We start from the raw sequence: 14,377 nt of genomic DNA, 5'->3' as shown, positions 1-14,377 counted from the left end.
GTAGTCTTTCTTCATCATGGATGACAGTGACATCCCACAATCTCAGTACTGCTCTACATAACAAAGTTTCAAGGCCTTCTTAGGATACCCCTATGGCCATGCTTTAGTACCTTCTGAGGAGTTGGTTTAGCAGAGCTCTACCACTCTGCAGTGAGTCTGGGGTAGTGGAGTGTATTTTTTGGCATGTGTACTCTGCAGAAGGTTGGATTTAAGACCAATGTATAAGGGATAAACATATCAGGTACACCTGGAGTATGCTGCTTCAATCCGGTCCTGGGAGCATATGATTAAACTCGAATCATCATTTTAATACCTTATCTTGTGACTGAAATTATGAATTCTTATCTACAATAAAAAATAAGAGCCAATATGTATATCAAAAATATTATTTATTCACATTTGTGTAGGGTGGCATTTGATTAAATGCCCACCTAGGCAACATTTTCTACACATATACACATATAACCTGATCTATACCACAACCATACTAACTGTCACATAAAGGATGTTCCGTAACCAGTTTCACTAAAGGTGCAAACAGGACATTCTGTTAGTTTAATAGTTTGGTGCTAGATATGTTGGGGCCCCTTTGTGGAGTGCTTGGGCTTGATATAGGATCTTGCAGCAGCACAAGGACTCAATTGTTGATGCTGAAGGCATCTATCGGCAAAGTGTTGTGGGGTGACAGCAACATGACTGACAAGTTGGTGCCCATCTGGACAGTGCAAATATGGTGCCCAGATAGGTTCACACTGTTCTACTGAAGCAGGTTGGTCGGTGTCTGACTACAGCAAAGCAAAAGCAAAGATAACCTCTACAATCAAAGTGGCCAACAATTGTGGAGCTTTTCACTACTTCTTGTTATAGTGTCAACTGAAAACAGCACACCCAGTGTTGCAATTTCTCTGATGCAGTTCTCGATGCACTGAGACTTCTGGTCAGGCTGCAATTATATCATTTGTCTCTTATCTAAACGATGAAATAACTCATGAGCTAATAATAATCACATTTGAAAACAGGACCCAAGTTGTGAATTTTGCCTTATTGGTATGTCTTACTTTTTTAGATTTGCAGTTTCCTACTTAGTGGAAAGCCATTGACCTCTAACCTCTGTGAAGGCCCTGGTTGGCACTGATGCCTGGTACTATGCTCTGCTTTACATGTATTCATGCTAAAATGTGGACTCACCTCTGGACTTTGGATTGGAGTCGAGGGTCTGCAGTTCATTACAGTGTGGCATTTTGATCTGTTTCTGATACACTTCAAAAGTCCTGCACTACTGTTCTTTCTTGTTCTGTAGGTCTCCCCTCTCGGGTTCGCTCTGTCTCTCTGGCTAAGATACTTCCTCTTAGACACAACATTCTGACCTGTCTATGCTGAGAGCCCTTAGCCAATCATGGTTGAATGATGGCTCACTGGCTTTTTTGAGATTTCACGCTTGAATGCATTAGCATACAGCATCCCGTGGTTTGGGGAGCGCACATGGATTTCAAACTTTGGGAATCCAAGCACCTCTTAGTACTGTATTTCAATGTATACAAACTTTCAAAATGTCAATGCTTAAAAAGTCCGTCAATTCGACAGACGTTCCAAAATTTGGAAGTCAGGACCCCCCCCTCCCCAGGGAGAAGGGGTAAAATACTCCGTTGCCCTGGCGGAGGACAGCCCAACTGTGAAAGTCTATTTAACTGAGTTTTGCCAATTATTACATTACTTTAGTAACTGAGAACCTTTATGGCAATAGACGTTATGTCCTTTGAGTGATTCAACGTTGCATTTGCATTTTTCCCACTTTCTGTATTTCACTTTGAATTTGTAATAGACCTTCATCGTTTTATCTAAATTTCCAATCTCAAACTCCCTTTTTGGGTCAGTCCTTCTCTTATTGACTGTATGTTTGAACTGCTGTTTGAATCTTGTCTCTAGGGGCAGATTAACTCATAGACTTTGAGGTTCACACCATCCCCAAGCCTGCAAACCAGGCGTCCCACTGTCATGCAGATTATCTAAGAGATAGTGTGCCCACAAGCTCACAAAGCTACCAGAGTGTTTCTTGACACTATTAAGGACACCATGGGGCAGATTTACAATCCCCATGTGCCGCCGGTGCATCACGTTGCGTGACGCACCAGTGACGCAGCCTGCTAAGGGATATTTACAAGCACTGGTAAAGTCACCCTGCGTGACTTAACCTGTGCTTGTCAATATCGCCCCTGTTCACGCAGCATTTTGCGTATTAGGGGCGGGACATGGGTGTTGCTGTGGGTGTTCCCACACAACACCCATGTCCACTGATGCATTTCCAGATTTATGAGAAATCGTTACCCTGGAAATGCGTCCGTTTGTTGCGCCACCATAGGGGTGCGTAGCCAAGCGAAACGAGGAGAAATGTTTTGATTTCTCCTCTTTTTTTTCCTCTTTCAATGCGTGCTGCATTCTACAGCACGCATTGATAGAGGAAAATACCTGCAGTGATTGCTTTTGTGCAGGAAGTGGCCCCTTCCTTCACAAAAGCAATCTTCTCATGGCGCAGGCATCCTTGCACCATGGTGCAAGGGTGCCTGCGCCGGCGCATGGCAGCTGTTTCTGCGCCAGCGCTGGGGAGCGCACAGGAATGCGACGTATCGTTGTAGATATGTCGCATTCCTGTGCTCTAAAAGTGCTGCAGCGTGCCGCAGCCAAAGGGCTCGCGGTCCCGCTCTGCAGCACTTTCTTGTAGATCCGCCCCCACATGTTTTGACTGGGCTCTGCCATAAAAATTAATATGTCCTCAGCTCACTCTTCCGCATCCTTACTTATCATAGGGATTCTGGGCAGGGTGAATTTGAGGATTTTGTATTACTCATTCAGATATAGCTCTCTGATTTCATCCCAAGTGATGGGAGACTACAGCCTGCTGATTGCACAGCAACTATATTACTTACATTAAAGGAGAAAATGGGAGGGAAACTTGGACGGTTTCTTGAGACTAGCGATGCAAGGAGAAATATGGGTAGTTTGGCGTGTGTGCAACCTAATAAGGGTATTTCCATGTGAGACAGAAGGGAGAACTTTTCTGAATCAACAGGTACATTTTGTTTTCTTCGTGGTATACCCCCATTTAGGAAGGTGGCCCCTTATTCAGGTTCATCTCTGCAGCTCTGATAAGGCAGGATAGGGAGTTATGCACTTCCCTGGTATATTTGTGACTTACAGTTTGTAAATACAAGTGCTGGCACTGTGCGTGAGGGCATAAAGGGACAGAGCCCTCAAAACTGGAAACCTGTTGTCTGATAGGACACAGTAACTTAACATGTGCTTGCAAAGAGCATATTCTCGAAGGGATTCAGAGTGGCTGAGATTATTTCAAGCATTCCATCCATTTTTTTCCTACACTTTAGTATGTTGCCCTATGTGAGATGAGTATGCCCAGACGTGGGTCCCTTGCACACTGAATCACTGGAACCAAGCTGTATCTGGCTGATGAGCGCTAACTAGGGCAGAACCAGCCTTGGGTTGCTTGTGTTCTGGTTCAGGGAGGACCGGGCCTGGCAGTTTGGGCTAGAATGTTCCCATTAGAGAAGGGTCAAGACTGGTTTGATTATATGACTAGGTCCAAACTGAGGTGCCATAGTGTGCAAAATAACAATGGATTGGGATGCGGCCCGAGTGATTACGATTAGCTGAGATTAATTCAAACATTCCATCCATCACTTTTTCCACACTTTTCTCTTTTGGCCTGCTGGTACTATTTCACGTGATTCTTTTGAACTGAGGGCCTTTGAATATCAAAGTTTGAAGATTTATTTAAAGTTTGGCAGAGAAGATACACTGTCAAAACGTGGATATTACAAGTGCATAGGCTATAATTAGGCTTTCCTGTTTTCAGTTTCTATTTTTGTTCAATTCTGGTGGGGTTTTTTCAGTGTTTTCAATATCTAAAAAACAGTTGTTATCAGTGGTTACACTTTTTCGCGCCACTTAAAACAACAGAAAAGGTTTTTTTTCCGGTGTTAATGGAACGTTTTGTTTTTATTATTACTTGCTTTCTGCACTGAAAGAACATGGTATATAGACAGTGTACTTATAGTGTATATGAGGTCCAAATAAATTTTTGCTAATTAATCTTATTGTAGTACACCATACAATACTTCTTCAGTGAGTCTTTGGGTCATGTGCGCTCGCTCTTTCCTTCCCATGTAAACTTCTGTGAAAAGGCCCTCTCAGAATTCTTAGCCCATTGGGCTGAGAACCAGCAGCTAAGGGACACAGTTGGGATGGCTCTTTATTTGATGCCACATAAAGCATGAAATGATAAATATTTGCGATTTAGTTCCTGTGCTTTAGAAACCAGTGCACCAGAATGGACTAAAAAGTCAATAGCATCCCTCATTAACTCTTAAGATTGTAAAGATGCTTTCAGCATAGCATCTAACAAGTGGCAAGGATCTACTACAGGGAATCACTTCAGCTCGGGTATCAATATTGACAGGTCATCACACAACTTTTTTTTATATACGTAGCTGAATCAATGCAAATACAAACAATATCACTCCAATCTTTGTTGAACTTGGAAAGAACCTTTTTTGCAGAGCATTACAAGAGACACTGCGTTCCATGTTTTCCAAAAGTCTGTTTTCACCACTATCCCAGATGCTGGGTGATATATATACTTGTCACTATACCTTGCATTGAATGTTTAAAGCCTGAGGTGTTGGCAATTCACCTACTAGCAATACTGACCCACTAGAAACTATGGTCTGATGTATTAAGGGTTTTTACCCATTCTCTGTGGGTAAATGTGATGACACATATTAGGAAAGATTTTTTATGAAACCAGCCATTTTACCTATCGGTGAAAGAATCAAATGCAGCCAAAATATATGAGTTTGATATTTCCTGATTCTCGATAGTTTATAAAATATTTAAACTAAACCTAAAACATGAAACTAAACCCCACATCTTTAGACCAAAGGCCACAAAACTGAAAAAGTAAAAGGAAGAAGAAACACTATTTTAGTGGCATCCCTAAAGAACATAACTCAAGCAGAATAATGTTAGCCAGTCTTTCTTACTGCTACTTGTATAACAAAGTTACATTGTATTGACCCCTTCAGGAAGAAAAAAATGACTTTCACTCTCTTTTTTCTTTCTTTGAATGGCATTTAGTTTGTGGTTGTCCAGGTGTTTTTTCAGTGTTTATATGTTTTCACCAGTGAGGGCTATTTTTCTTTTAGTGGGGTTTGATCAGTTATTATAGGTTTAAACCTAAAACCCCACAGCCTAGCTATAATACACTTGTAATATGATGGACAGAGCATCCACCACGTTTGTGACAGATTATTCCTTCCACTTAAGCCCAATAAGGCCCTTTTTTGGATTTGATGGGAGATTAATATTCTGTACCAACAGCATGAGAAATATTTGATAGTTATGGGCTGGGGGGGCACAAGTAGCTGAATACATTGCTCTGAAGGCCCTGCAGGACTCACTGACAGAGAATATTATTGTTCCTGTCAAGTGAACTGCGTAGTTGATATGACCCTCTGTTTGAATATTTCTTAGATACATTCAGACATAAATACTTCAATTGAAAGGCCCTGCTGGACAGAAACCAGTCCTGAGACCTATTAAACATTAGACTTTTGATCGACTAGACTGACTGATATTAGTTCTGTCTGACTGACAGGTGAATAAGTCTTGTGATCAGTCTGAATGCCTAAAAGAGGAGTCCATAAAAAAAATACCATATTCCAAAGACCTTGTTCGAGTCTCTGAAAGTTGAGTTATTTCACTCAATGATCGTCTAGGTTTAATATTTCACTTTGAGATAGATTCTGAGATTGATTTTCACTAATTGAGTGAGTCATTTGGTGACTTTGACTAGCACTGTCTAAGTCCTCTGGCACAGCATCCTCCAGTCCAGGTGACAGTGGTGTCCTCAAGGCGCTGCATGGGCTTTCTTGGTATCCCACTGTTTCTGGGTCACTTTGCAAGAGTCCTCAAGTTTCTGCAGTGGGTTCCTCAGAGTCCATTGCTTTTGGCTCCCCTTATAGTAGCCCTCAAGGCGCTGCAGAGGGTTCCTTGGTATGCCACTGTTTCTGGGTCCCCTTGAGAGAGACCTCAAGGCAATACAGAACCTCTTGTTCCTGGCGCCCCTTCTGGAAGTCCTCAAGGTGATAAAGTGTGTTCCTCATAGCCCATTGTTCTGGAAGTCTTCAAGGCTCTAGAGCGGGGTTCCTGAGATCCCACTGTTTCGGCCTCCCTTGTTGAGAGTCCTCAAGGCCCTGCATCAGGTTTCTCAGAGCAACACTGGTCCTATACTCTGGCCCGGGAGCAGTTCAGGGTGCGGAAGCCTTGAAGAGTCACCTTGCCATGTAGGATGATGTCCAGATCAGAACCCTGGTTCAGGCGTTTCACCAGGTTCTTCTCAAACAGCAGTGGGTGGTAGGCACCCAGGGTGCAGGCCGCATCATGGAACCTCTCGTAGTAGTGACAGAGATCCGTCTGACGCCGCGAAGGTAGGTACTCGTACACATGCACCACGTCACAAAGGGAGAGCATCAGGAAAATTCCTGAAAAAGGAGAGAACACTGTTAGAGATCTGCATTAAGTATGTTACTGCATTTTATGCTATGTACGCGCAAGCATTGGATGCGACAAAATTGTCTCTTTGTGCTAAGAGGACAGGGTGTATTAAATGCCCATCTACTTTGGTTCAATAAAATGAAGACCACAACGAGAGAGAGAGGAGAGAGGGACCTTCAGATGCCATGTTTCCTCTGCTTTGTACTGTGCCTATTTCAATACTTAGAAACTCGCAAAACCAGAAGAAGTGTCAAAAGAGCACCTATTATTTCTCATTCAACTTTGACCCTGATCAAGGGAGCAAACAGAAACAAAATGGGGAAAGAAGGAGAGAAAGAAAGACAGAAAACAGTGAAAAAGGGGGAAAGCAATGATAAACAAGCATTGGTAAATGCATTAGGTTTCACCAATGTAATTATTAATAATTTCTTTTTTTTGTAAAAAATAATTAATGTACTCTATTGTGATGAGACCTTAATTCTGGATTGATGGATGAATGGAATGATGAATAACAGAATGAGTGATTGATTGTTTGAAAGATAGGTGATGGCCTAGTGAAAACATCAATAGCTAAACAGATAAATGGATTCATGTATATACCGACGAGTGGATGGGAGATGGTGGAAGCATGCAAATGTGGATGAGTAAAGGGTGAATGTGAGAACTGATGGATGGATGCGTAGATGGAACCATGAAAGGACAAGTGACTGGAAAGACGATGAAAGGGTATAAGGACATTTTAGAGGGAGAGGGGAGCTCCATCCCTTGATGCTATTTAATATATAGTTCAAGGGGGGGGGGGGGCTGCATTCATCCACTGCAGAGACATGCTGGACTGCACTGGCCACAGTATGCTTGTCATTGTATGGTGCGGTTTAAGCGTGTGTTCGCCTGGCGCAGAGTCACAGTGGCCATTACAGGGCACTGGCTGACGTATGCTCGTCAGTGCACAGAATTGTGTTTGTGTTCTTTCTGTGCACAAGCATTGGTTGGACCTTGGACCCCGGGTTTGCTGCCTCCTGCACACATCACATTGCATTGCACTGCCGCTGTGTGGTCAATGGCAGAGGGTGGTTGGCGGGTGCTGAGTGATTGTTATTGCTTCACCAGGGGGCACCAGTTCCCTGGAAAAAATCCCCTCCAATCACATGAGTCTCTTTGTATCGCTAAGTGTTCTTCCCATCTGCCAGACCCATTATCTCTCATTTATATATGTTATAGTTTTTTTAACTTCCATTCGCTGCCCAGCTAGAAAACCATAGAAAAAAAGAGGAGCAGGACAGACACATTCATGTTAAAAGAAGCTGAAGAAGACTAGGATGCAGCATAAATGAATGTATTTGGTCTAACAGGGACCGGTCCTCCACACCAAGAGAGGCGGATGTAGACAGTCCCACCTCACAATAGCAGTGAATGGCTGGCACTTAGCTGGCATCAATAAAAGGAATATGAATGGAAAAGCTTAAAGACAATACAGTCAAACCCCCTGTGGTGGTGAACAAGATCAAAATTTGCATGAATTCACAAAAGGAACATGTAATTACTGTTCCTGTAACATTCTAAAAAAAAAGAAAAACAGACCATGATACTTCAGTGCCAGCTGTCTCATCGCACCCGCCACGCGTGCGCAGTCACAGTGTTTTTGCCAAGTCTGCGAGCCTGTAGTTTGCACACCTGGCCGAGGGCTCCGCTTTTCCAGCGATAATGTGGCATATTTTCAGCAAGTTTACAAAAGTGCAATCACAGTTTTTTAAAATAACTAGGCCAGTCGAAAACATGTCGAGTCTGTTCTCACTTGTGCTTAAAGCTACCAGCTGACACCAATCAGATGCCAAGCCACTGGTGGATCACGGGCACACTCACAGCCTGCACATCCAGGCGGAACAGGGGAAAGAAAAGGTGTCACTGTTTTTAAAGATCTCATCTCTGAAAACCGCAGGATCTCGCTCACAAATTAAACCCAGTGTGCTACAGACTAGACTCTCAGTCATGGGAAATGCAAGATGCCAAAGGTGGGATTACAGCTTTACAGCTCTGTGGAGAGGAAGTCATTGCTTATTCATGGAACCTCAAAAATGAAGAACAAGAAAATAATACACCAGCTAAAGACGCTAGAAATGCGTGCTGATATAAAGCGAAAAAGCAACAGCAAGAAAGCTTCAAATGCGTGCAGATAATGCAGCCTTAAGCAAATAAAAGAAGTCCAATCGAAGTAAGCGGATGAGCACTGGAGTACTTCGGCCCGGCAGCCTAAGAGACACGAAACACAGGAAAAGAACGCCCACAACCAATAGAAAGGAGGACATGGAAATTGTCAAGCAGACAGACCAATAAGAAGGGAAGGCGGGTGTTTGCCCTTTTAAGATATATTCAATACGATAGATTTCACAAGCACAGCGCCAGCGACATCGCTGTGCAGGTGAACCCTAAAAAGTGCATGCAAGAGGGAGATAAATAAAAAAGGGGCAGGGCGTGTCTGGTGGTGAAAGAGAGTGCCCAGGCGGAATCAACCCTCGGCAACTTTGGAAGTTGCCAATGTCAAGCACTGTATAGCACCAGCCACCATGGACTCACAAGCAAATCTTTGATAAGCAGTGAATGTAGGAACATCTACAGAGTGACTGTGTAGCTCAAAGAGGGAGTTGTACACGGTGTATGGAGCGGACCCACTGGCAGAAATGAGTGCGAAAACCCAGCGAGTGCAACATCCATGTTGAATGCAGCGCTAGGGACTAAGCCTGGTCGGACGCAGGAAGAACTGCAGTGAGTTCTTGGCTAACAAAACTCTATCCCAAATACTCCGGCCACCATTCTAACTAGGGGGCATATGTAGGTAATTCACATTTTGCGATTCTCAAATAGCGATTTTTAAGAAATCGCTATTTGAGAATTGCAAAATGGAATGTAGGTAAAAAATCGCAATATTTTTGCGATTCTCTAAAATTCCTTAATTGCGATTTGCAAATTGCGAATCGCAATTAAGGAATGAGTGTCCCATTCATTCCTATGTCCTCAAGTCCTTGATTGTTCTTTCATTATTGAGGCCGGGTCGCCATCTAGTGGCAAAATATAGAAGTGCAAGTAACTCGAAGCCACCACCCGACGACAGCCCACACTGATCAAGGGGACTCTACTTCAGGGACAGGAAAATGGAGCAGAGCAGACAGCAACAACTCAAACACACCCTGCTCACACGCATTGTACAGGACGAGCAACAGGTGTTCCCAATCACACTCAGAGTTACCATATTTATTGTAAGTAACATCAATAAATATGTAGACATAACAAAACGGGATTAGTTTACAATAACTCTATAAAATCCAGTTCAAGATGTTCTAAAACTGGGACAAAACGTGTAATTTCAGTTGTTCATGTTAACTTTTGTGAGGGTGAATTAACACCTCATCACGGTCCATCCTGGGACCAGTGATATCTACAACATTCAGTTCAGATTTCGTAAAATCTACGTCCAATAATATAGGTAATGTAGTCCCTTTTTGTCCAATGTCCATGCCAGGCCTGTGCCACTTCAAATAATGGAACAAATGCCACAGGCGGTACAATATTCAAAGCATTGACAAAGCCAAGAGGTCTGGCTGCTAAAACGATGATTTTCGATTTCGTTTTTGTGGTTGGGTGAATGAGGGATGGAATGAATGCATGGATAAGTGAGTGCATAGGTGGATGACTGGGCTAGTGACCAAAGCATGAATCTGTGAGTGAGTGTGTGGAGGGACCGATGAATAGGTGAGCGCATGGCGTGTGCAAACCACTGAGAGCAAGCATCACATAGGTATTAGAAGTGCAAGCTTCCCTTGCCTATCAGTGGTTGGTGCTTTACCAAACCTCCTACATCAACAATAAACAAACACCAAGTTCAGAGAAAGGAGTGGTCACATCAAGGACAACCATCTACTCCCATCTGTTGCAAACTGGCATCCCAATGCAGAAACAAACAACCACATGCATCAGTAAAAAACAACAACCACCCAAAGCAGTGTCACAACCAGCTGCTGCCCTAGAAGTTTAAAACTAAATAAAGAAGCTAAGAGGACCGAAGCGTGTGAGTCTCAGTGTATAAAACTAGTCACTTAGCGCTAGTGAGATCTGTGTGTATGCTGTTTGTTACAGGCTTTAATAGTTGTAATGAGGCTTAATGGGTCAATGTGCCCACTGTAGAGCGCTAGTCTACCTCTAAGTCACAGGGTTGAATCCCAGTATGATAACTTGGTGCATCGACACGTGAGTCACAGAAATGAATTTTTAGGGCCTGTAGATTCTGTAAGGGAGTTAGAGAAGTTATTAGCACTCTTTAGTAACCATTAATTCACCTTAAATTGTGTTGTTCTATACCTAAGCCTGGGGGTAGTTCGCGGAGTTTCGCTACACGGAACTTAGCGAAGTTACAAAACAACTACACAAAGTTCCGCAAGTGGCGGAGTGTAGTGCAAACTGCTGTTCACGCTGGTCTTTCTGCAGCTCGGGTAGAAATTCTACCCAAGCAGCAGCTCGCGCTCATGAACTTACCATTTGTGAACGCAAGTGGGGAAAAAACTCAGCTGCACCATGCGAAGCAGGGTTTTCTTGCACTCCGCAAGCTCCGCGGAGTGCGGAGTGCAGAAAACTCCACAAACTCTGCGAATGGAGCGGAGTTCAATGCCCATGCCTATCTATACCTACATGTTCTATCGCTTTTTCTGCTTTCCTCCATCAACCATTTTCATTTTTTCATCTACCTCGAACTTTTTCTTCTCCCTTCATTATCCCTTCTCTCCTTTTTCCTTCTCTCCCTCCTTTCCAATCCATGCTCTATTTTCTGCTCTCACCTCTTCTCCCTTCTCTCTACATCACCCCTTTCCCCTTTCCTTCCCTCCCTTTCGATCTTCTCCCTCCTTCCCTTTCCTTCACTCGGTTCTACTTCTTCCTTTTCCTCACCTTCTCGCTCTCTTCTCTCTCTCTCCTCTTTCTTCCCTCAGCATTTCAACCTAATTTTCCTCCCTTTAGAGAACACTCCTCATTTTCTCTAAGTTCAGAAAAGCTGCCATGCAACGGCAACATGGGTGGTTTTTCCTGAAAATGCCTGGCTGGGAATTTTGGGACTCTGTCTGTGTTTCTACATTGCAGCGGCTCAGCCCACCACAGAGGAAGGGTGGTTTAAGGGTTAAAATCACTGTGAAAAGTCACTTCGGAATTTTTCACCGGACCAAGGTGGCGACAACACGTGCAGGCTGTTTGAAAGAGGAAAAACATTCAGCAGAAGTGAGCATTTCATCAGAAGGAAGTAATCCGTGAGCAAGTTCGATAATCACCGCAATCTGTAGGCTTGTGGTCCCTGTGAGATAAACAGTTTTCTTTGAAAGACAGTTCTCCAAATCCTAGCAAAGGATCAGCATTTTTTGCAGAGTGAAATAACCATATTGCACACCACAATTCCTAAAATGCGTGTGACACCACCACTAAATGATTAATAATGTGGCTGCAATATGTTATCACCCTTTCACCACACTTTTTAATGACCCTCAAAAATTATACTCACTATAATACATTTCAATATAACAAAAATGAGGGGCCTTATCACCAACAAAAAAAACAACAGATATGTTTCTTATAACCTTCTATCTAAATAGTATAAAAGTCTCCTAAAAAAGTGATCCCACATTTTTAGGGTCCAATTTACAACAGCAATGTTATCCATTATTTCTCTAACGAAACCTTAGTCGATGAGGACCTGGAAGTGCCCACCCCTAAGGATAATATTGCTTAAGTATAAGAGCTACCGACACATCATCAGTGGAGCTACTCACACATCATCAGTGGAGATACTGACAGATCACCAGTGGATCTACTTACACATCATCAGTGGAGCTACAGACACAAAATCAGTGGAGCTACAGACACAAAATCAGTGGCGCTACCGACACAACATCAGTGGAGCTACTGACACATCGTCAGTGGAGCTACTGGCACATCATCAGTGGAGCTACCGACACATCGTCAGTAGAGCTACCAACACATCATAAGTGGAGTTACAGACACATCACCAGTGGAGCCACTGACACATCATCAGTGGAGCTACTGACACAAAATCAGTGGATGCACCTACACAACATCAGTGGAGCTCCCAACACATCACCAGTGGTGCTACAGACACATCATGAGTGAGCTACTGACACAACATCAGTGGAGCTACTGACACATCATCAGGTGAGCTCCTGACACATCATCAGTGGAGCTACTAACACATCATCAGTGGAGCTACTGACACATCATCAGTGGAGCTACTGACACATCATCAGTGGATCTACCGACACAACATCAGTGGAGCTCCCAACACATCACCAGTGGTGCTACAGACACATCATGAGTGAGCTACTGACACAACATCAGTGGAGCTACTGACACATCATCAGGTGAGCTCCTGACACATCATCAGTGGAGCTACTAACACATCATCAGTGGAGCTACTGACACATCATCAGTGGAGCTAGTGACACATCATCAGTGGATCTACCGACACAACATCAGTGGAGCTCTCAACACATCACCAGTGGCGCTACAGACACATCATGAGTGAGCTACTGACACAACATCAGTGGAGCTACTGACACATCATCAGGTTAGCTACTGACACATCACCAGTGGAGCTACTGACACATAATCAGTGGAGCTACTGACACATCATCAGTGGAGACACTGGCAAATCACCACTGGAGCTACTGACACATCTGAGAGATGATAGTTTATTGAGTACAGTGTGAGAAGAGGTCCTACTCCCTAACGTCAGAGGCCTCTAGTAGCCTCATGTCACGAAGGAATAGATTATACAGCTCTGCTTATATTTTTTACATTGAGGAGCATACATTTCTTGCATGAAGCGCATTGCCATGCGTGATGATGGCCGTAGATGCAAAACAGAGAGGTCTATGTAATAACCGCTGCCACAGGTCAATAGCTGTGGCTGTCCATGCAGCAAGAGCTGCAAGACAGATACTTGATGAATGTCCACCGCAAACTGGTGAAACTGCCTGTATAATCATGATAGATGTGGTGCAGTACGGGCAAATGTTTGAATAGAGCAATGTGTGAAGATCGCAATTGGAGATATATATTCTAAATACACTCTAGAGCCATGCATGACCACCTCTAGCATATGATGAGTGCTCATCATCCCACTCCTGAGCTGAGCATGATTAACTAGGATTGAGTTAATTTCTAAAATGCATAAATGGCTGCAGTTTCAAAAAGCAGCATTCTGGAAGACATAAGAGCCATCTTGTAAACACTGTCATGGTCCAATGCCATCATCTTAGTAAGGAAGCACACACTGCTCATGATACATCGGCTAAGGGATCTACAGCATCATTCTAGTGTCCACCACGGAAGCTTCAAAGTCCAAACAAGAACATAATGAGATCTGCAAGATTTGCCACTTGTAATACAACAATTAATACCATCAATCGATCAATCAATCAGGGGTTTGTAAAGTGCAGCTACTCATCAGTAAGGGTCTCAAGGTGCTGCAAGAATTCTGAATTGATTTTGATCTTTTATATTACAAGGCGCAAAATACACCTCATCATTTATTTCCCTTTCAGGTTAAATCACACTTGAAAGAAGGCTGCTAGAATGTCTTTAGCCTCCTTGGCTCAACGCCTCTCATCGCCACTTCGGAAGTGCCAGGCTGCACCATATTACCAAGGATATGGTGCAGCCTGGCGTTTCCCCCTGCGATGATGCTAAGTCTCCTGACTTAACGCTAATGCAGGCACCTTTGCACCAGAGTTCAAGGGTGCCTACGAGCAGGGAGGTT

The 14,377-nt window shown here is 43.5% G+C and overlaps 1 protein-coding gene across 3 annotated transcripts in view; it reads right to left on the bottom strand.

Moving 5' to 3' along the window:
- Positions 1-2,643: 2,643 nt before the first annotated feature.
- Positions 2,644-14,377, bottom strand: part of LOC144799864 (beta-galactoside alpha-2,6-sialyltransferase 1-like) — a 195,963-nt gene continuing 184,229 nt past the window's right edge. For all 3 annotated transcript variants that reach the window (XM_078671452.1, XM_078671453.1, XM_078671454.1), the window contains one exon: positions 2,644-6,554. In XM_078671452.1, coding sequence (XP_078527578.1) covers positions 6,298-6,554 — 257 coding nt within the window. In that variant the 3' untranslated portion in view covers positions 2,644-6,297. The remainder of the gene's footprint in view (positions 6,555-14,377) is intronic.

Source organism: Lissotriton helveticus, chromosome 12, assembly GCF_964261635.1.
Source record: "Lissotriton helveticus chromosome 12, aLisHel1.1, whole genome shotgun sequence".
NCBI lineage: Eukaryota > Metazoa > Chordata > Amphibia > Caudata > Salamandridae > Lissotriton > Lissotriton helveticus.
This window is presented reverse-complemented; position numbering and strand designations above follow the sequence as displayed.